The sequence below is a fragment of the Felis catus genome, chromosome B3 (assembly GCF_018350175.1).
Source record: "Felis catus isolate Fca126 chromosome B3, F.catus_Fca126_mat1.0, whole genome shotgun sequence".
NCBI classification, from domain to species: Eukaryota; Metazoa; Chordata; class Mammalia; order Carnivora; family Felidae; genus Felis; species Felis catus.
In genome coordinates, this window is record NC_058373.1 from 65,514,938 (window position 1) to 65,535,986 (window position 21,049).

Here is a 21,049-nt window from a genome sequence, read left to right on the forward strand (position 1 = left end):
AGAATGTCATAGCCTTTTTTTTTTTTTTCAAAAAGAAGCTTCAGAGGAGCTCAGAGGATAAAACCAGGGGACTATCTATGCATATCAAATATTTTATTTCTAAAGGAAAAGGAAAAATATATCAAGTGTATCCCAAACACAAAATATTTTACTAATATTTTAAAGTCATATATCTATGGGAGTGTATTAAGAGGGTTTTGAAAGTGTCGTTCACACCCAGCAATAATAACAAAGCCATATAAGCCAAAAAATAATCACTTTTCTTGTATCCAGCAGAGAACTAACATCACAAAGCAACCAAGTAACCTGAAATATAAGAAGAGACAGGCCCCTCCAAAGAGAAAGGAAGTGATCTCTGGCTCAGTTCTAAGAGAATATGTGGGGAAGAGATGCTGAGCACCATGTAAGTAAGATTTCATCTAAAATTTTTAACAAATTTTAAGGGCTCACTGTAAAGTAGCAAGAGCACATAAAATCCCTAAGAACTGCTGACTCAAGGGGGTTCCTCTTGCAGGTTCTTTTCTACCAACATTCACAGCTCACCAAGGAAAATGACTGGGCAGGACAAGAGACCAGAGAAATCCTTCCTCAGTAGTATAGGCACTGCTATGGAAAAATCCCAAAGCCCCACCAGAGCCTTCTCTCTCTGGAATAAAACTCTTAGTCCAATGGGCAAAGGGCAGAAAGCCTGGTGCTTCCAGGGGAACCTGGGTGGCTCATTTGGTTAAGCATCTGTCTGACTCTTGATCTCAGCTCAGGTCTTGATCTCAGGGTCGTGAGTTCAAGATTCATGTTGGGCCATGCACTGGGAATGGAGACTGCTTTAAAAAAAAAAAAAAGAACAAAAGAAAAAAAACACCTCTTGCTTTTAGGGCACAGATGCATAGAAAAATTCCTATATTCCTGGAGAAGGGAGAGAAAACCCAGACCACGAGTGATCCCCGATTGCTGGGGAGAGGCTGGAAATTCTCACACATAACACCCACCATGGCAAAATTTGGCTGCCACATGGAGAAGAAGCAGGGTCACTGAGAAATCTCCCCACTGAGATCCAAACACAGATGGCATGCCTAAAACTAAAGCTGGGCTAGGGTGCACAGAATCGCCTTTGCTCCGACCTCTAGGCCAAGAAACACTGAGTTGGAAGCACTCACAGTTTTCCATTGTAAGAAAGCCAAGAAAATGGAGACAAAACTGCCTCTGAGGCACAAAGAAGGACAAGAGCAGAAAATGGAGAAGAGATGTTATGAAAACTCTCCAGCAACCCAGCCATACCATATACATAAGGTAATTCTAGAAAGATTTGCAGTGGGTTGTGCACAGAAGGTGATCATAGCGACAACACACAAATACAAAACAGCTTACTCCTGACTACTTGGGTACACACTCCAACATTTATGACCTAGGAGAAAAACCTTGCCCATTTCTGGACATAACTTCTGTTTCCTTCAGTCTTTACTGTTGTACATAAATGTGAACATTTATAAGAAAAAAAAATCTCCTGTTAAGAGACAAAGGAATAATCATAACCAGACCCAAGATGAACCAGATATCAAAACTATCAGAAAAGGAATTAAAAATAAGTGCTCTTGGGGCGCCTGGGTGGCGCAGTCGGTTAAGCGTCCGACTTCAGCCAGGTCACGATCTCGCGGTCCGTGAGTTCGAGCCCCGCGTCGGGCTCTGGGCTGATGGCTCAGAGCCTGGAGCCTGTTTCCAATTCTGTGTCTCCCTCTCTCTCTGCCCCTCCCCCGTTCATGCTCTGTCTCTCTCTGTCCCAAAAATAAAAAAAAAAAATAAAAAAATAAAGTGCTCTTAATATGTCAGTAGGTCTAGTTTAAAAGATGGACAAAATGTATTAGGAGAATTTTAGCCAATAGATGGAAAAATATAATGAAATACTAGAAATAAAAAGCATGGTAACAAGATGAATACCGTTGACAGGATCATAAGTAGACTCAACACAACTAAGGAAAGAATCAGTAAACTTGAAAAGAGGATAATAGAGAGGTGCCTGGGTGGCTCAGTCATTTAAGCATCTAACTCTGGATTTTAGTTCAGGGCATGGAGTTCAGGCAAAAAAATCATGAAGTGGTAGAGGAATGGATATGTTCGCTATTTTGCAGTGATAGTTTCATTTGTATACATATTTCAAAATTTACCGATTATACCCATAAAGGTGTGCAGTTATTTATATCAATAATCTCACGTTTTGTGAGATGGGGCCTCGCATTGGGCTCTGGCCTCGCAGTCTGGAATCTGTTTGGGATTCTCCCTCTCCCTCACTCTCTGCCCCTCCCCCACCCATGCACACGCTCTCCCTCTCAAAATAAATAAACATTAAAAAAAATAAAATAGGACAAGAGAAATTTCATAAATCGAAGCACACAAACAAAAAGGAGTGAAATCAAAACAGAACAGAAAGAGTATCCAAGAATGACCAAAGTTTGTATTATTGAATCCTAGAGAAGAAAGAAAAAATTAGACGACATATTTGAACATACAATGGCCAAGAATTTTCCAAAAATGATAAAATGCATCATATCAAAAATGTGAGAGATGAAAAATTAGAACAGAAGATAGGAGCAAGAAGCATTTGGAGTATACAGTTGTAAGTTTCTTTTACTACACAGGAAGTAATAGAACATTTGAAGGTAGACAGTTACTAATTAAAGATGAATATTAAAAACCCACTAAAAATTCAAAGGGGTATAAATAAAATATAATTGATTTTTAAACAAAAATCATAGCGTTATATTGTGGAGTTTGTAACCCATCATACAGGTAAAACTTGTGGCTATAGCATAATGTCAAGGGAGAGAAGAAATAGAAGTACACTATCAAAAAGCTCATCTACTCTGTGTAGTAGGATGCCACTTGAAGGTAGGCTGTGATTAAAGATACATATTATAAACAAAAGCAACCACGAAAATAACAAAAGGAAGAGTTCTTGAAATTTAGAAAGCATATCAGTGGTTGGTTGGGGATCCCAGTGGTTAAGGGGCAGAGGTGGGGTCATGGAGTTGAAGCAAGAAAGCATGAAGTAATAGAGTGATGGGTATTTTCACTATTTTGACGGTAGTGATTGTTTCATTTGTATACATATTTCAAAACTTGCCAATCTATACCCTTAAGTACGGGCAGTTATTTAGGCTAATTACACCTCAGTAAAGCTATTTTTAAGAAGCTCTGGCGAGCAAACAGCCTATTTTTTAAAAAATGAGCAAAATATTTGAAAAGACACTTCCCCAATGAAAATATATAAATGGTCAAACAAAAGATGAGAAGGTGCTCAACATCACCAGTCATTAGGGAAATGCAAGTTAAAACTACATTGAGATGTCACTTCACTCCCTTAAGGTGTCTGACAGCACTGAGTGGTGATGAAAAATCAGAACAACTGGAACTCTGATACATTGTTGCTGGAAATGCAAAATAATACAGCTGCTTTGGAAAACAGTTTGGCAGTTTCCTGCAAAGCTAAACATACTTATCATAAGACACAGCAGTTCTGTTCCTAAGAGAAATCCAAGAGAAACGGAAGCTTGCATTCTTACAAAAAGCTATATATGAATGTTTCTGGAAACAATCTAAATGTCCCCAAACCCGTGAATGGATAAACAAACTGTGAAACACCCATAAACAAGGGAACACTACTTAGAAATAGAATACATTGATACATACAGCAACACAAATGGATCTCGAAAATATTTTACTGAGCAAAAGAAATGCAATGGAACATTTACTATATGATTCCATTGATATAAAATTCTGGAACAGTCAAATCTAATCTACAGATTAGCAAATAGACTGGGGGGGTGCCTAGGGCTGGGGGTGGGAAGAGAAGGGCTGGAAAGCAGCACAAGAGATCTTTTTGGAGGGATGGTACTGTTCTAAATCTTGATTGTGGTAGTGGTTATGTGAGTGTAGAAATTTGTCAAAATTCATCAAGCTGTATGTATAAAGTGAGTGCATTTTATTTTATGTAAAGTTCACTTTAATAAGGCATAGTTCAAATTTAAAAAGAAAATTTAAGGTCATGGTGGCAGTCAGTGAGGAAAAAGAAATCACCCCGGGTCCTTTTATCTGCACCAAACCCTGGACTTAACATGATTAACTGGAATTTTGTAGATGGGTTCCTAAACAAATTCTGATATTCAGTAAGAAAAAAAAATCTTACCTCCTCACAATACAACCCCTTTTTAAAGGTCTTATAATAGTAGAGATTAATGCTATAAAGTTTTTAGACTACATTTACACACTCTTAACAATAAAGAAAAAGCTGTTTTCTAGATGTGCATTCTATTTAATAGAACTATCCATTTATTTTAATCCTCTTAACCTTCCAAGGATGAACTGCTTGATAATTTCAACATCAGAAAAGCCCCGAGAAGGCTTCTTCTGTTACGTGAAGAATTGGTATAATGTTAACTTTCAAAAGCAGGATTCCAATTAATATGGACTATGTCAAACAACAAATAAAATATGCACAGAAGAGAGATTGAAAAAAACACACACCAAACTGTCAACTAAGTTGTGGTACTATGGGTGGTAACTTCCTCTTCTACTTATTGGTATTTTATAGTTTCTAAGGTGATAATATAACTTTGTGATAACAATGCGTAAAAATTATTTCTAATTGTTTAAACACAAATAAAAAGATAAATACATTTCTCATTGTCCTACATACCTCTTTATCTGAAAGTTTTAGGCATCTGACATGGACAGTGTTTAAGGATGAGCAGAACATACATGCTGTGGCTAACTTCTGAATATTTTCCTAATTTTGAAAGGCGAGTTTTCCTACCTAGAGTGTCTATTTTCTAGAAGCTTGATTTGAGCAGCTGTATAAACACATATTGAAAATTCATACTTTGGCAATAGAAAGCTAAGCAGAGGCAGAGAGCATATTCTACAGGCATCTGGCCTTAGGTCCTCTTCCCTAAGGATACTGACCTCTGAATAGCGTTGACAGCGAGGTCATCCATCTGTCCTGAGATGGCTCTACTACTGGCATTTTCCTTGACTTCATAAAGAGTAGGGTGGCCAGCTCCACCCTCTTAACCTTCTAAGGAGCTGCTAAGTTACTCATCAAAACCAGACCTAGGAGAGGTTTTTCCTCATTTTTACTATTCAAATTTCTACACATTTCTTATACTATCTACAAACTCCAAAGTAGTCTGCCTTTGAAAGCAAGAACCTGAAATTCCAGTGCTCAGTCTGCAGGTAACAAATGTACATCCCACGATATTCTTTACAGTCTCTGGTCTCTATGTGAACTCAGACTGCTATACCAGGTAATTACAAACCAGCAGCAAACGAGTCACTAGGAAAGGGAGGCTAAGGCAGGCAAACAACCAAAAGAGAAGAACATAACCTCAGCACTTTTCTTTATGAATCCAACATGTTTTTGGTTTTTAAAAAAAACGTATATAAAGGAAGACATTGCAAACTCAGGTGGAGGTCTGTTTGATTGCTTGCAAGCCACTCCAGACCATCAAGGCAACCTCGTGCCATCCACACTTTAATATCGATATGGTATTCCAAAGCAAACCCCAGAGCATGCCACTGTGTGTTGCGTCTTCATTACTTTCTTGGTCCTCTCTGACTTATCTTGCCTTAATAAAGTCCTTGTCTCTCTCTCTTCAACCCTGTTTTTTACATTGATATTCTTGACTCCTTTGTGGTTGCTTCTGTTAACTGACTAGTAAATGAATTGGAGATGATTTATGTAAAAATTCGATAGGTGGTGATTATGGTTGTTGTTGTTTTCGTTAGTTTCATGATCTGCCTGCATTTTCCCCTCTCTGGTCTTCCAAACTTTGTTGTCCATCATATCAAATTTGAAATCTTTTTATGCATTCTAGACCCTTGCTACTCAAAGTGAACCTGCAAACCAGCAGCACTGATGTCACCTAGGAGCTTGCTGGAAATGCAGTATCTCAGGCCCACACCAAGCCTGCTAAATCACAATCCAAATTTTAATGAGATGGTGCATGAGCACTCTGTACTAGAAAAGCACAGAGCTGGAGCACATTTTGCTAGCGCCATTTTGCTTGTTCCACTTTCCCTCTAATCTTCACTATGCTTTTAATACCAGCAAACTCATCTCGGTAGTCTTACTCATTTTGTACTTTTTCCACATGCTGTCTGACATTGCTTAATAAAATCAGCATTTTTGCTCCTTTTCTATGAATGTCCAGATTTTACTAGTTACTCAAGACCCGTCTCTTTTTTTAAAAAAATTTGTTTAAATTCTAGGTAGTTAACATACAGTGCAATATTTATTTCAGGAGTAGAATTCAGTGGTTCATCACTTACATACAATACCCAGTGCTCATCATAACAAGTGCCCTCCTTAATAACCATCACTCCTGTAGCCCATCTCCCCACCCACCTCCCTCCATCAACCTTCAGTTTGTTCTCTATCATTAAGAATCTCCTATGGTTTGTTTCTCTCTCTCTCTCTCTCTTTTTTCCCCCTAAGTTCATCTGTTTTTTGTCTTAAATTCCACATATGAGTGAAATAATATGGTATTTGCCTTTCTCTAACGGACTTATTTCACTTAGCATAATACACTCTAGCTCCATGCACATCATTGCAAATGGCAAGATTTCATTCTTTTTGGTGAACGAGGAATATTCCATTGTATATATGTACTACATCTTTATCTATTCTTCAGTCAATGGACATTTGGGCTCTTTCCATAGTTTGGCTATTGATGGTAATGCTGCTATAAACATCAGGTTGCATGTACCCACAGGGCCCATCTCTCGGTCAACTTTTTCTGTGATGAAGAATTCAAAAACATTGACTTTATTCTGTGGCCTGACTTCAGCACTCACTGCCTTTACCAGACATACTGGCACATACTCATATACCATATTATTACAGACTCTCTGTTTCATATCTACTAGTTTCATGAAATAGTTGTGTTCACACACACACACACACACACACACACACACACACACACACCAAAAACAAAAACAAAACCTGTCTCATACAGTCCCTATTCAGGATTACTCTTACTTTTGGTACTTAGAAAAATATTGTTGGATTGATTTAAGCTAAGTTTTTCAGACACCAAACAATAATGAAAATGTGAGATCCAAAAAAATGGCAATATGTTTAGAAACATTAAAATTTTTCACTAGCAAATGACCTTGTAAGTCATTCTTATAACTGGAAACTTAAAGAGCATGGGATATTTTTCAATTTATTTATTGTATTCTTCAGCTCTTTGGTACTTCTTATATTTTCGATCTCTTCTTTGACGTCCTCACTCTTCATCCATTCTTCTGCTGAGTTCAGTGATCATTGTTATGGCCATTGCTTTGAACTCTTTATCAGGTAAATTACTTATCTGTGTTCCGTGAAGGCCTTCTTCTAAGGTTTTAGTTTATTCTTTTGTTTAGAACTTATTCCTCTATTTCTTCATTTGCTTAACCCTGTGTTCCTTTCTATGGGTTTGATAAAACAACTGTCTCTCCTAGTCTTGAAGGAGGGGCCTCCTGTAAAGATGAACCTTTTCATTCAATCGTGCCTTGGTTCTTGGTTATCTCTCAAAATTGTGCGATTGTCCAGGTAGCCTATTTTATTTTTAATGACTCCCAGGAGTTGAGAGTGTGCCAAGGCTGTCAGGGTCTCAAAGGGGAGAATCTCAAGTCAGTACCTAGATTTAGGCTGATTGGAAGCTAGACCCTCAGACAGCAGCTTTTAAAGAGTGTAAAAATATACAGTCCTATGGGCAAGCAAAAACTCCCATGGTCACCAGCGCCAGGTGATTTACAGGTATCCCTTGGGCAGCAGTCACAAATACCAGGGCTCCAGACAAATGAGTAAGTGCCTGTGTGTGAGATACTAGAGAGCTCTAGTGAGGAGGGTGCCAAGACCGTAAGCACCTGTCCACATTGCCTGAGCACACAAGAGCAGGAGAGCTCCTCCATCAGAAGGCCTGAAGTCCGCCCCTCAGGCTCAAGCTCCAAGGCAAGCAAATAGACCTTCTTCACAGGAAGACGGGAGGGAGGGATGTCAGTGGGCCGCTTGAGCAGTGGTCTGGGGGTGGCAGCCTGCCACAAACTATTCCTACGAATGTTAGTCCCGTGGAACCCAGGAACGCAAGCCCCCCAGGCCACCAGCGCCAGATGACGAGGCCATCCGCTTGGCAGCACGCACCAAGACTGGGCTTGTGACGCGTATAAAATCTCCCCTTCGGGACATACCGGCGCTCAGGAGCCTGGCAGACGGAGAGCGTGATGGCCGCACCTATCCGCCCAAGCGCGGCAGAGGGAGCGTGTCAAGACGGCGCCTGCCAGTGTCCTTCCAGGAGAGCGCCCTGGCCGGCCCCCAGGGGTGCCCAGGCTCCAGGACAAGCAAATACGGCTTTTCCACAGAAACACTGGGCCGCGTCACTTGGTTGTCCGTGCGCGCCCTGGAGGTGGCAGCCTGCCAAGAACAGTTTCTCCAAATGTTACAGTTCCGTGGGTCCCAGGAACACAAGCGCCCCTGGCCATCCCTTGGGCGTACAGAAGCTTCCCTTCAGGGCCTACTGGCCCCTAGGAGCCAGGCAGAGGGAGAGGGTGAAGCCGGCGCCCGCCCGTCTCTATCATGGAAGACAACTGGCAGGCCCGCAAAGGCGTTTGGATTCAGAAGCCTGCCCCTGAGGCCGAGGCCCCAGGACAAGCAGAAAGCAAGTGAGCCTTTCCCACGCAAAGCCCCGAGTCCCTTCGTGCTGGGCCCTGAGGCGGGTAAGTCCGAGAGTGAGAGCTCTTTGAGAGCTCTTTTTCAGACGCTGAGAGCCTGTGGGTCTCGTGGAAGCGAGCCACGTTGGTTTTCCAAACTACATGTTTTGGGGGCTTGTCTCTCAGGTGCAGGTCTTCAAGTTGTGGCGACTTCTTGGGGTTCAACTCCCTTGCTCCTCCAAGAGAAGCTGAGGGTTTGGGTTCCCTCTCAACTGGGGGTCGCTGCACAGGGTGGGGGTGGGGTTCATGGTGAAATTGTGTCCCAGCCTCGCCTAATTGCTTCAGTGTGTGCCTTCGCTCATTGGTCCTGATGCCAGTTTTCAGGGTTTTTTGTTTTTTTTCAGATGAAATTGTTCCATATGTACCTGTAGTTCAGTGCATTTGTGGGAGGAGATGAGATTAAAATCCTTTTATGTAGCCATCTTGAACCGGAGCCTTGAGCAAGGGATATAAAGACACAGTGAAACTATATTATTTAGGTTATTAATGTTGAATGCAGAAATTATCTAATTTTATGTTAATTCAGTAAGTATTTATTGACTATTACCACAAACAAGGCAAATTTTCTAGGAATGTGGTATAGAGCAGTGTATGCCATTAGATACCTGCCCTCGACAATCTTCTAGCCCTCTATATTTAAGAGTGGATTTTATCTTCTAACTCTGCATTTAATAGAAACACAGTTCAAGAATAATTGTTCACACTCAATTGTTGTATCACCAGGGACCTATTACTATGGAATATTTTTCTTAGACTGTAAGATTTGAAAGTAAAATAGAAGGCATTATAAATTATTTATATATTATCTTACTTTTATGCCTAATACAGTTTTTACATGAAGAAAAAAATCATCAAGTTTTAGTTGGTACAGAATGAAATAAATTTCCTTAAGCAGAAGACATCTAAGCTGACTTTATCCCTCAAAATATGTTTGTTTTGTTTTGCTTCATTGAATTCCTTCAAGTGTGTGTGTGTATGTGTGTGTGTGTGTGTGTGTGTGTGTGTGTGTGTGAGAGAGAGAGAGAGAGAGAGAGAGAGAGGGAGAGTGTGTGTGAACATTTTGTGAGCATAATGTGAGCATTAACTTTCAGTTAATAGGCTGTACTGTTCCTTTTTAGTAAACATGTTATCAAAGTATAACATATAGTAAAGTGCACAAATGTTAAGTGTACAGCTTATGGAATTTTTACAAGGTAAACACATCCATGTAACTAACCATCATCTAGATTAAGATCTAGAATATTACAAGCACCCTAGAAAACTCTTTTACGTTCCCTCCCAGGGCTTACTGACTCCAAAGGTAAGAACTAATCTGACTTCCATCCCCAAAACTCAATTTGCCTATTGTTGCAAATTATAGAATGTGAAATACAGGATATACTCATTTGCGTCTGACTTGTCTTGCTGAGAATTACATTTCTGAGATCCATCTATGTTGATGTGCTGTGCTTGACAGTGGTCTCTTCTTCTTCTTCTTCTTCTTCTTCTTCTTCTTCTTCTTCTTCTTCTTCTTCTTCTTCTTCTTCTTCTTCTTTTTTGCCATGTACTATTTCCTTGAATAAACATACCACAACATCCATTCTCCTGTTGATTGGGTATTTGGGTTGTTTCCAGTTTGGGGTTATTACAAATAATGCTACCATTAATATTCTTATAAATGTTTTTTGTTAAACATCTATACTCATTTCTATTGGGTATATATCAAGGAGTATATCTGTTGGATTGTAGGGTTGTGCATATATTCATGTAGATACTACTAAGTTATTTTTGAAAATGATTATGCCAAACTACTCTCCAACCAGCATCATATGTTAGACTTGTTCCACATCATTGTCAACACCTAATATTGTGGGTGTTTTGTTCTTTATTTTAGCCATTCCAGTAGAAAGGTACTGAGATCTCTTCTTAGTTTTAATTTGAATTTGTTGCATTTTGAGCAACTTGTTATATGCTTATTGGCCATTTTGGTCGTCCTCCTTGCACATTTTTTATTTTTTTAATGTTTATTTATTTTTGAGAGAGACAGTGCAAGCAGGGGAGGGGCAGAGAGAGAGGGAGACAGAGAATCTGAAGCAGGCTTCAGGCTCTGAGCTGTCAGCACAGAGCCCAATGTGGGGCTCAAACCCATGAACCGTGAGATCATGACCGGGGTTGAAGTTGGATGTCCAACTGGTTGAGTTACCCAGGCGCCCCTCTCCTTGCACCTTTTTAATTGGATGTTTATTTTTCTCACTGATTTGCAGGATTTTTTTTCTGAATACATATCCTTTGTCCATGGATTAGCTTTCATGAGGTTATGTCAGTAAACATCCTCAAAATCTCAGTGGCTTAGAACAACAAATATATATTTCATATTTACTTTACCTATTGATTGCAGATTTTTTCAGTTCTTCTGGACTGTGCTAGGTTAGGCTGGGCTCAACTTTTCTTAGCTTGGCTTGCCTTCATCTGTATTTTCATTCTAAAAAATGAGTGGTGATTGGACCTACTATGTGAGATATCCTGTTCTCATGATTGAAGGTTAGAGCAAGAGGTGGGGCTGGCAGAAGCTATTAATGCCTCTGAAAGCAACTATTCAGTCAGGAAAAACATGTTCATTTATACACCATTGACCAAAACAAGTCACAAGATCAAGCCCGAAGTCACTGGGGCAAGGAAGTACCCTCTCCCTAAAAGGGAGGATTAAGGAGACCAGGGAAAACAGAGATAGAAACAGGGAACAAATAATACAGTGTACCACAGTTGGAAGTATATCACAAAAACTTCCCACTCTTCCTTAGTAATGTCTTCCAGTAAACAAAAATTCTTAGTAATAATGAAGTACAATTTAATAATTTTCTTTGATTTGTACTTTTTTATTTAAGAAATTTTATCTCTCACAAGGACATGACTGTATTCTTCCATGTCCAGGACTGACATTATTTCTGTAAAGGACCAAATAGTAAATATTTCTGTTGTAGCACAAAAGCAGTCAGAGACCATATGTAAATGAATGGGTATGGCTGTATTCAAATAAAAGTTTATTTACAAAAATAGGTGGCAGGCTAGATGTGCTGACCCATGTTCTGTGTTATCCTCTAGAAGTTTTATTGTTTAACTTTGCACAGTTGCATTCACAATCTGTCGGAATTGTTTTGTGTGTGTGTGTGTGTGTGTGTGTGATATGAAATAAGGAAACAGTCATTTTTTAGATATGCTCATTCAGTAGACCTGTATCCCTAATTGTAAAGACACTCTTTTTTTTTTAACGTTTATTTATTTTTGAGACAGAGAGAGACAGAGCATGAACAAGGGAGGAGCAGAGAGAGAGGGAGACACAGAATCTCAAACAGGCTCCAGGCTCTGAGCTTTCAGCACAGAACCCAACGTGGGGCTTGAACTCATGGACCATGAGATCATAACCTGAGCCGAAGTCGGACGCTTAACCGACCAAGCCACCCAGGTGCCCCAAGACACTCTTTTTCTAATGTGTTAGAGAAATATCCTTGTCATTATCAAGTGATTATATGTGTAGGTAAAGTTAACAATTTTGATCTTCTTTTTCAAATATTATTTGCTCTCCTTGACCCTTTGCATTTCTATATAAATTTTAACATCGGCTGGGGCGCCTGGGTGGCGCAGTCGGTTAAGCGTCCGACTTCAGCCAGGTCACGATCTCGCGGTCCGTGGGTTCGAGCCCCGCGTCAGGCTCTGGGCTGATGGCTCGGAGCCTGGAGCCCGTTTCCAATTCTGTGTCTCCCTCTCTCTCCGCCCCTCCCCCGTTCATGCTCTGTCTCTCTCTCTGTCCCAAAAATAAATAAACGTTGAAAAAAAAAATTTTAAAAAAAAATTTTAACATCGGCCTTTTTATTTGCTAACTCACACACCCCTAGAATTTTTATTGAGATTGCATTTTTTTAAACACACAACACACAACCATACACACACATTGGAAAAGATTGACAACTTTTCGGTAGTTTTCCAACCTATGAATATATGTATTTGTTTATTTTTTAAAAACTTATCCCCCATCCAAAGAAAATTTCTCCCAGTAATAATTTATAATTTTCTCTGTGGAAGGCAAGCACATTTACCAGAAATAAAGAACATTTTATAATATAGAATGGTCAATTCAACTGGAAGGTATAATAGTCCTAAATGTATATGCAGCTTAAAATGTAGTTCAAAAATACATAAAGCAAAATGTGTGATAGAGCCAAAAGGAGAAACAGAAGATCCATAATTATAGCTGGACTTTTAATAGATCTCTCTGTAAAGAAAGAAGAATTGAACAAGATTATCAAACACATATACATAAAAAACATACTGGATCATAAAGCAATTCTCAATATATTTCAAAGGACAGGGATAATGTACTATGTGTTCTGACTAGAGTGCAATAAATCTAGAAATTAATAACACAAATTTAACTATGTCTACTTTATCTGATCTTGGAAGAACTACTATATCAACTTTGTTTTGGTTAGTACTTGGTAAACCCATTTTCTACTTAAAAAAATTTTTTTTAATGTTTATTTTTGAGAGAGAGAGAGAGAGAGAGAGAGAGAGGGCAGGGGCAGGGCAGAGAGAGAAGAAACAGAATCCAAAGCAGGCTCCAAGCTCTGAGCTGTCAGCACAGAGCCCAATGCAGGGCTCGAGATTACAGACCATGAGATCATGACTTGAGCCACCATGAGATCATGACCTGATCCGAAGCCGAACACTTAACCGACTGAGCCACCCAGGTACCCCCCTTCTACTTTTAACCTTTCTCTGGTCTTAGGTTTAATATATGCCTTCTGGAGCAGGTTGTAGTTGTTTTTTATTTGTTTAATCTAGCCTGGCAATCATAGTCTTTTTTTAAGCTAATGTAGTCTATTAAAAGTATGTAGTCTGGGTTTTTTTAATGTAATTACTGATACTAAGTTACCAAATCCATTTTCCATTATCTCATCTTTTTTTTCTTACTGTCTTTCAGTTATTCAAGTATTCTCATTATTCTGCATTAACACTGTAACTCTACTGACTCTCCGTCCTTTTTATGCTATTGTTTATTGTGACTCTACCTACATTTTAAAGACTATTTTAAAGACATCATTTTATTGCTTATAAAAGTCAATATATATATATATATATATATATATATATATATATATATATATATATATACATACAGTTGTTTATCTTTTCTGGTGATCTTCATTTCTTCTTGCATTTCCATTCATTTTTCTGTTATCCTTTTCCTTACCCAGAAAGCCCCTATAGCATGTCTTTTAAGTGCAGACTTCCTGGCTATGAATTATTTCCATTCTTGTTTGTGTGAAAATATCTTTATTTTGCTTTAATTTTTGAAGAATATTTTCTCTGGGGGTGCCTGGGTGGTTCATTCGGTTGAGTGTCCGACTTCGGCTCATGTCATGATCTCACCATTAGTGGGTTTGAACCCTGCATCAGGTTCTGTACTGACAGCTCAGAGCCTGGAGGCTGCTTCAGATTCTGTGTCTGCTTCTCTCTTTCCCCCTCCCCGCTCATAATCTGTCTCTCTCTCAAAAGTAAACATTTAAAAAATTAAAAAAAATTTTTTTCTCTGGCTATAGCATTTGAGATTGGTAATTATTTTCTTTCAGCACCTTGAAGATACTTTCTTTTCTGGGTTTCTTGATTTCTCTTCAAAAGGTAGCTGTTGCTTCTTTGAAGGTTATGAGTCTTTGGGAGGAGGGACCTGCTTTTAAAATTATATTTTTGTTTCTAGTTTTCAGCATTTTTACTATCATGCATCTATATATAACTTTCTTTGTATTATCCTATTGGGGGGTTGCAGAACTTCTTAAATTTATAGCTCAATAGATCCAGCACTTCTGGAAAATTTGAGCATATATGTGTTCAAATATCTTGCTCCATATTTTATCTCATTTTGAGACTCCAATTACATATGCATTAGGGCTTTCTTCACTATATCTCATATGTCTCTTACTTTTTCTATTTTTTTATCCCTCTTGCATTTCATGCTTCAGTCTGGGTATTTTCTACTATTTGAAATTTCCTCTTCCCTCGCTATAATCTGTTAAATCCAAGGATTGAGTTTCTAATCTTAATTATTGTATTTTTCAGTACTAGAATTTCCTCTTGATCCCCCCCCCCCCCACCTCTGTCTCTCTCTTTTGTTTTTAATTCAAATTCTCTGGTAAATTTACCAGCTTTCATTTATTTTCATGAACACGTTAATCATGGTTACTTTAATTTCGATCTGACAACTCCAATTTCTTTATATTCTATTGCTCTGGTTCTGTTGTCTGTCTTTATTTTTTATTTTTCGTCATGTGACCTTATTTCCTAGGATGCCTGATAATTTAAAAAAAATTTTTTTTAATGTTTATTTATTTTTGACAGAGAGAGAGACAGAGTATAAGCCAGGGAGGGGCAGAGAGAGAGGTAGACACAGAATCCAAAGCAGGCTCCAGGCTCCGAGCTGTCAGCACAGAGCCCGACGTGGAGCTCAAACCCACGAACCGCAAGATCATGACTTGAGCCAAAGTCAGATGCTCAACTGACTGAGCCACCCAGGTGCCCCCCGATAATTTTGATTGAATATCAAACATTATCTGGGAAAAGTTACAAAGAATCTGGATGCTATTATCCTCTACAAAAAATTTAGTTTTCTTCTGGCAGATAGAATATGGAAAGATTACTCTGACCCACTCAAGGCTGTATAATTTCTGTTTACTTTCATTCCTAGGGCATAGGCCTTCAGGAGGTCTCAACTGAAGCCCTGAGGATGTCCCAGCTCGTCCTCCATAGTTGGCCTGAAACCAGATTGTGTCTCTCCAGAATCCTTAGACTGCTAAGTCTTTGCTTGGTGAGTTAGCTCTTAGCAGTGGCTTTCTACTTAGTTTCCTAATCTCTTATCTTTAGCTTCACTCAGTACAGTTTAGGAGTTACATATGTCTCAAAGGGAAATTCCATGTAGTTCATTTGGCTTCCTTCTTTGCAGTTCCTTTTATCCAGGATCTTGGCCCCAAATCCTGGCTACCCTGGTAACCCTAAACTCCCAACTTTCAACTGCCCAACCCACTGAAACTGATGCAAGTTTCAGTTCAGCCTTTATGCATTATGCTTGGAATTAGACTCCCTAACCCTAAACAACTTGAACACTAATCTTTAGAAATAGAATAAAAGCGGGTATGGCATGGCTTATCTAATGTTTCCCTTTTTTCTGGATGCTTTGATGCCTTCGAAGGGTTGTTCTCTGTTTGTGTTATGTTTTTTAAATTTAATTTTTATATTCTGTGGAAGAGCTAGAATATCATGGACACAAGCAAAAATCCCTGCCATTCCTTTCACACATTCCTGGCCAAATATATGCATTTATGTATTATCCCTGTACCCTAAAGGCATTTAGATTGTTGATCACTGGTCTTTTGGAGCCATGTGGTGAATGAGTGCTGAGTTGGCATTATGTATCTCTCCATAGGACAGTGCCAAGCACTCTGCTCTTTGGACCTTTTAACATTCCTCAGTAAAACTTTCACATCCACCAAAAGATGTATCCTAAAATCTCTCAAAGTCCCTTTCCAGCAAAATGTATTTTCATTATATTCCTATTGATTCAAATGCCCTTACTATTGTAATGAGCCTTTGAATTCAATTAGGAGATTAAAAAAGTAATAATTGTAGCCAGGGCATGGCTTTGCCGGGGGGAGGGGGGTGGTTGGTGAGAATTCAGGACATTGATTATTGCTAAACGCTGAAATATCTTGGCTTTATATCCCTTATGCATCTTACCCCTTATACATTCAATCGGGATGTATGTTCATCCCCTGACCGGTCTGACCCAATTCCTCCTCACTCTCCTCTTTTTCCTATGCTGCCATGGCAGGCTTTCTCCGTCCCTTGTCGACTTGATGTGTGTGAGGGCTGTAAAAAGAAGCTAAGTAGTTCTGGCACAGTAAAGAAGTGTGGAGGCAGTGCTGAACAGCCAGAGGACACAAGAGCTCTGCCATATTATACTGTTTGTCACTCTGATGTGAACAATGGCTATGAGGTTATTAAACAGATTGTCCTGGGTTTTTCCTCTCATTAGGATTTTAGCATTCTCTCCCCATGCCATTGTCCCAGGTTTCTTCCCATTGTAACCTCTTAATTATAATGCAGGCTTGAGGAGAAGGATGCACCCACTGGAAACCAAGCACTGGTGCAGTTGTTCAAAGCCACTTGAGTATTCATTTGTTTATTTGTTCCTGGGTTTACAATTCAACTGTGTTAACTCATGGAAACTGCTCTGGGACAGATTTAAATCAAAACAGACAGTTTCCATTTTTGCTCTGAAAATCAAATGGGAAGATTTGTTTTAAATCAGTGGTTAGTGGCTTGCCCCAACATGCTTGGAATGTGTGTTTACTTTTTAGATATAGGATAATGTATTTTTTTTTTACAAGTTAAAATGCCTCTGACAAAATAAGCAAAAAAAAACCACCTAATATGTATGGACTATAGTAGAAATCTAAAGAATGATGCCTTCCCGCTAACAAATATAAGTTTCTTAGCTGGATAAAGTTTCCTTGAAAATTTATGATAAATTAAACTTCTTATATAGGACCTTCTGTCAAAAAAGAAAAAAATCCTTATCTTTAAGCAGGACACTCTATTTGTATGAACATTTCAATATGTAAAAATAATTCCAATTTAAAATTGTATTTGGCTTTAGTGTTAAGTCTGTAACCTGTGTTTCTAAGTGATGTCCAAATCCTTAGCATTCCGTTGATTTAAGATTTATTTAGTAGCCATAATATGCTAGAATAGTAACACATGAGGTTTACTGTGGTGAATTCCTCTTTAAAAAATACTTAACATCCCTTTAGTTTTTATTTCATTTTTGTGTTAAAGAGTACCAGAATTGAAGTTGAAGTAACTCACTGCTCAAAAGATTGGAGTAAGCAGTGGTAACAACTTTATCCTTTAATGAGTGAATTGTTGCATCTTTATTGACAATAGGTTTGTCGATACGTTTCTATAAGAGACAGAATCTTAACTTAAAAGATTCTTACCAGGAAGGCAGAGTGGGGATCTTTTCACAGGAATATGTTTTAAAATCAGATCTTTATTATTGAGATTAACGCAATTTAAAACTGTGCAAACTATTTTATAGAAGTTAAAATTTATGGCACAATTTCCAACCTCAACAGCTTAGAAATCTACACATACTTTATCTGCATGGGACTCCAAGGCTCCTGGTCACATCCATACATGGATCTCTGTCCTTGCTTTGCTCTGTGAAGTCCCACCTTCTCCAAGGAGCTCCTATGATCAAGTCAGAAGTGAAATAGTCTAAGGGTGCCTGGGTGGCTCAGTTGGTTGAGCCTCTGACCCTTTTTTTTTAATATGAAATTTATTGTCAAACTGGTTTCCATACAACACCCAGTGCTCATCCCAACAGGTGCCCTCCTCAATGCCCATCACCCAATTTCCCCTCCCTCCTACACCCCATAAACCCTCAGTTTATTCTCAGTGTCTAAGAGTCTCTTATGGTTTGCCTCCCTCCCTCTCTGACTTTTTTCCCCTTCCCCTCCCCCATGGTCTTCTGTCAAGTTTCTCAGGATCCACATAAGAGTGAAAACATATGGTATCTGTCTTTCTTTGTATGACTTATTTCACTTAGCATAATACCCTCCAGTTCCATCCACGTTGCTACAAAAGGCCATACTTCATTCCTTCTCATTGCCAGGTAGTATTCCATTGTATATATAAACCACAACTTCTTTATGCATTCATCAGTTGATGGACATTTAGGCTCTTTCCATAATTTGGCTATTGTTGAAAGTGCTGCAATAAACATTAGGGTACAAGTGCCCCTATGCATCAGCATTCCTGTATCCCTTGGGTAAATTCCCAGCAGTGCTATTGCTGGGTCATTTTTAATTTTTTGAGGAACCTCCACACTGTTTTCCAGAGCAGCTGCACCAGTTTGCATTCCCACCAACAGTGCAAGAGGGTTCCCATTTCTCCACATCCTCTCCAGCATCTATAGTCTCCTGATTTACTCATTTTAGCCACTCTGACTGGCATGAGGTGATATCTGAGTATGGTTTTGATTTGTATTTCCCTGATGAGGAGTGATGTTGAGCATCTTTTCATGTGCCTGTTGGCCATCTGGATGTCTTCTTTAGAGAAGTATCTATTCATGTCTTCTGCCCATTTCTTCACTGGATTATTGTTCGCCGTCCCGGAGGCTCTGCCGCCTGGGCCTCCCCTGAGCCTCTGACTCTTGATTTTGGCTCAGGTCATGATCTCAGCATTCATGAGATCAAGCCCCATGTGGGGACTCTGTGCTGACAGTGAAGAGCCTGCTTAGGATTCTCTCTCTGCTCTCTCTCTATGTCCCTCCCCCACTTGTGTGCGTGTGTGCACATGCGCACTCTGTCTCTCAAAGTAAGTAAACTATAAAAAAAAAAAAAGAGGAAGAAATGAAGCAGTCTAAAGGATTTTCACTAGGCAAGTCTCAAATTCAATCCACAGAAGCTTCCTTTTCTGGAATCTAGGACTGTCTAAGCAAATATCACTTTGTCACCCCAGTTGTTTTGGTATCATACTGCTTCATAAAGTGTTTGAAACCTGCAGGCTATAGATACAGAGGTGGTTGGTACAACTTGATTAAATATAGCAGTTTGAATGTAGGTACCAAAACAGTATTTGAAATATGAGTGTGTGTTTGGTTATTAGCAATATATTTTATAAGGTTTGGACAGTTATTTTGGCCCTGCTTCTGAATCCCTGACTAACCTTTGATATATTCCAGTGGGCTGTTATGATTGGGTTGCTGACTGTTGCCCCATGTGGCTGCTCCGTATAAGGGAAGCTCCATGGAAACAGGACTCACACCCAACCTGTGCAGTCCCTGATGATCTGCTTTGACCCTCCTGAAGGCAGTGCTCTCCTTTCTCTGACTTAACAAAAACTGATCCATCTTTTTGAGGATTGTAGGATGACAGCCCTCTTCCCTTTCTCCGAAATCTTCCTGTAGTGGTGGAAAAAGTGGTTATCCACCTCTGATCAGGAGCCTCCTTTTTCTTTTTTGTCAGGCCTTAAGGATGCATAGCTTTATCTATACCCTGTGTCTCTGTGTCCACACATCTGAAGTTAGAGAAAGAATCAACTATAGTTCTGAACTAAAAAGTTAGATTTTGGGGAGCCTCGGTGGCTCAGTTAAGCGTGCAGCTTTGGCTCAGGTCATGATCTCACAGTTCGTGAATCTGAGCCCTACCTCAGGCTTTGAGCTGATGTTGCAAAGCCTGCTTGGTATTCTCTCTCCCTCTCTCTCTCTGCCACTCCCCCACTTGTGTGCGCTCTCTCTCTTGCTCTCTCTCTTGCTCTTGCTCTCTGCCTTGCTTTCTTTCTTATGCTCTCTCTTGCGCTCTCTGTCACTCTCCCTTATTCTCTATCACTCTCTCTCGCTCTCTAAGCGAATAAACATAAAAAAATAGATTTTAATCAGACTAGTAGAAAGGATAAACAAGACAGATATTCCCTTTCCTTGAGCTGGATATTAATACTGCAGCACCTGCAAGTCTAGAACATGACTAGCTCTAGTTTTATTGCAGAATTCCAGATTTAACCAACAGGAGGAATTAAAATTTTGGATGTTGACAAGCCTACCCATTGTCACAGAAATCATACTATATGAGGGTGGCAATCTGTGTACCTCTGAATAAAGCTTCTCTTCCAGCATATAGCATTGTGAAAAATAATCTAGTGTGAAAATCAATATCAATCTGAGAGATATGAGCCATGTTCATTAGTGAGAATGTATCATAGATGCCATGATTCTGTCTTCCTTCATCCATGCTCCCTAGGCTTCATGTTTGTTTGCTTTAGAGCTAGTTTGTAAATACAGATTCCTTTTAAGAGAGAGGAGGATTCATTGACTTTAGTTCAGGTGCCCTGTTTGGAGCCATTCTACTTATAGGCGGGGTTTCAGATGCTGGGGGATTTCTCCTAATTTCTGTGACCTTCTCATAAGAAGTAGCACCTGATGATAGCTACTTGTCACTCAGATACTTTATCAGAATTCCATGTTTATGGCTGCTTCTTGATAAATACTAGGTTTATTTCATCCCTTTTACCCTCTCCTTTTCTCTGCACATTAATTGTGATTTTCTTTGCATTTTCCAGATGGTTGTGCAACATTCTTTACTGTGTGTTTTCCTAGTTGGTATTTAACTCAGATATTTATGTTTCTTTCTTAAACTGACACCTTCTGTCTACATAGAGAGGATTCTCTTATATAGAGTAAAAAATTACATCAGTAACGTTAACACTTGCTAGCGAGGAACAC

At 39.3% G+C, this 21,049-nt stretch overlaps 1 protein-coding gene across 1 annotated transcript in view; it reads left to right on the top strand.

Moving 5' to 3' along the window:
- The first annotated feature begins 1,182 nt into the window (after positions 1-1,182).
- Positions 1,183-21,049, top strand: part of LOC123386240 — a 57,162-nt gene continuing 37,295 nt past the window's right edge. The window contains exons 1-3 of the mRNA XM_045060655.1: positions 1,183-1,287; positions 8,100-8,748; positions 15,458-15,577. Coding sequence (XP_044916590.1) covers positions 1,183-1,287; positions 8,100-8,748; positions 15,458-15,486 — 783 coding nt within the window. The 3' untranslated portion in view covers positions 15,487-15,577. The remainder of the gene's footprint in view (positions 1,288-8,099; positions 8,749-15,457; positions 15,578-21,049) is intronic.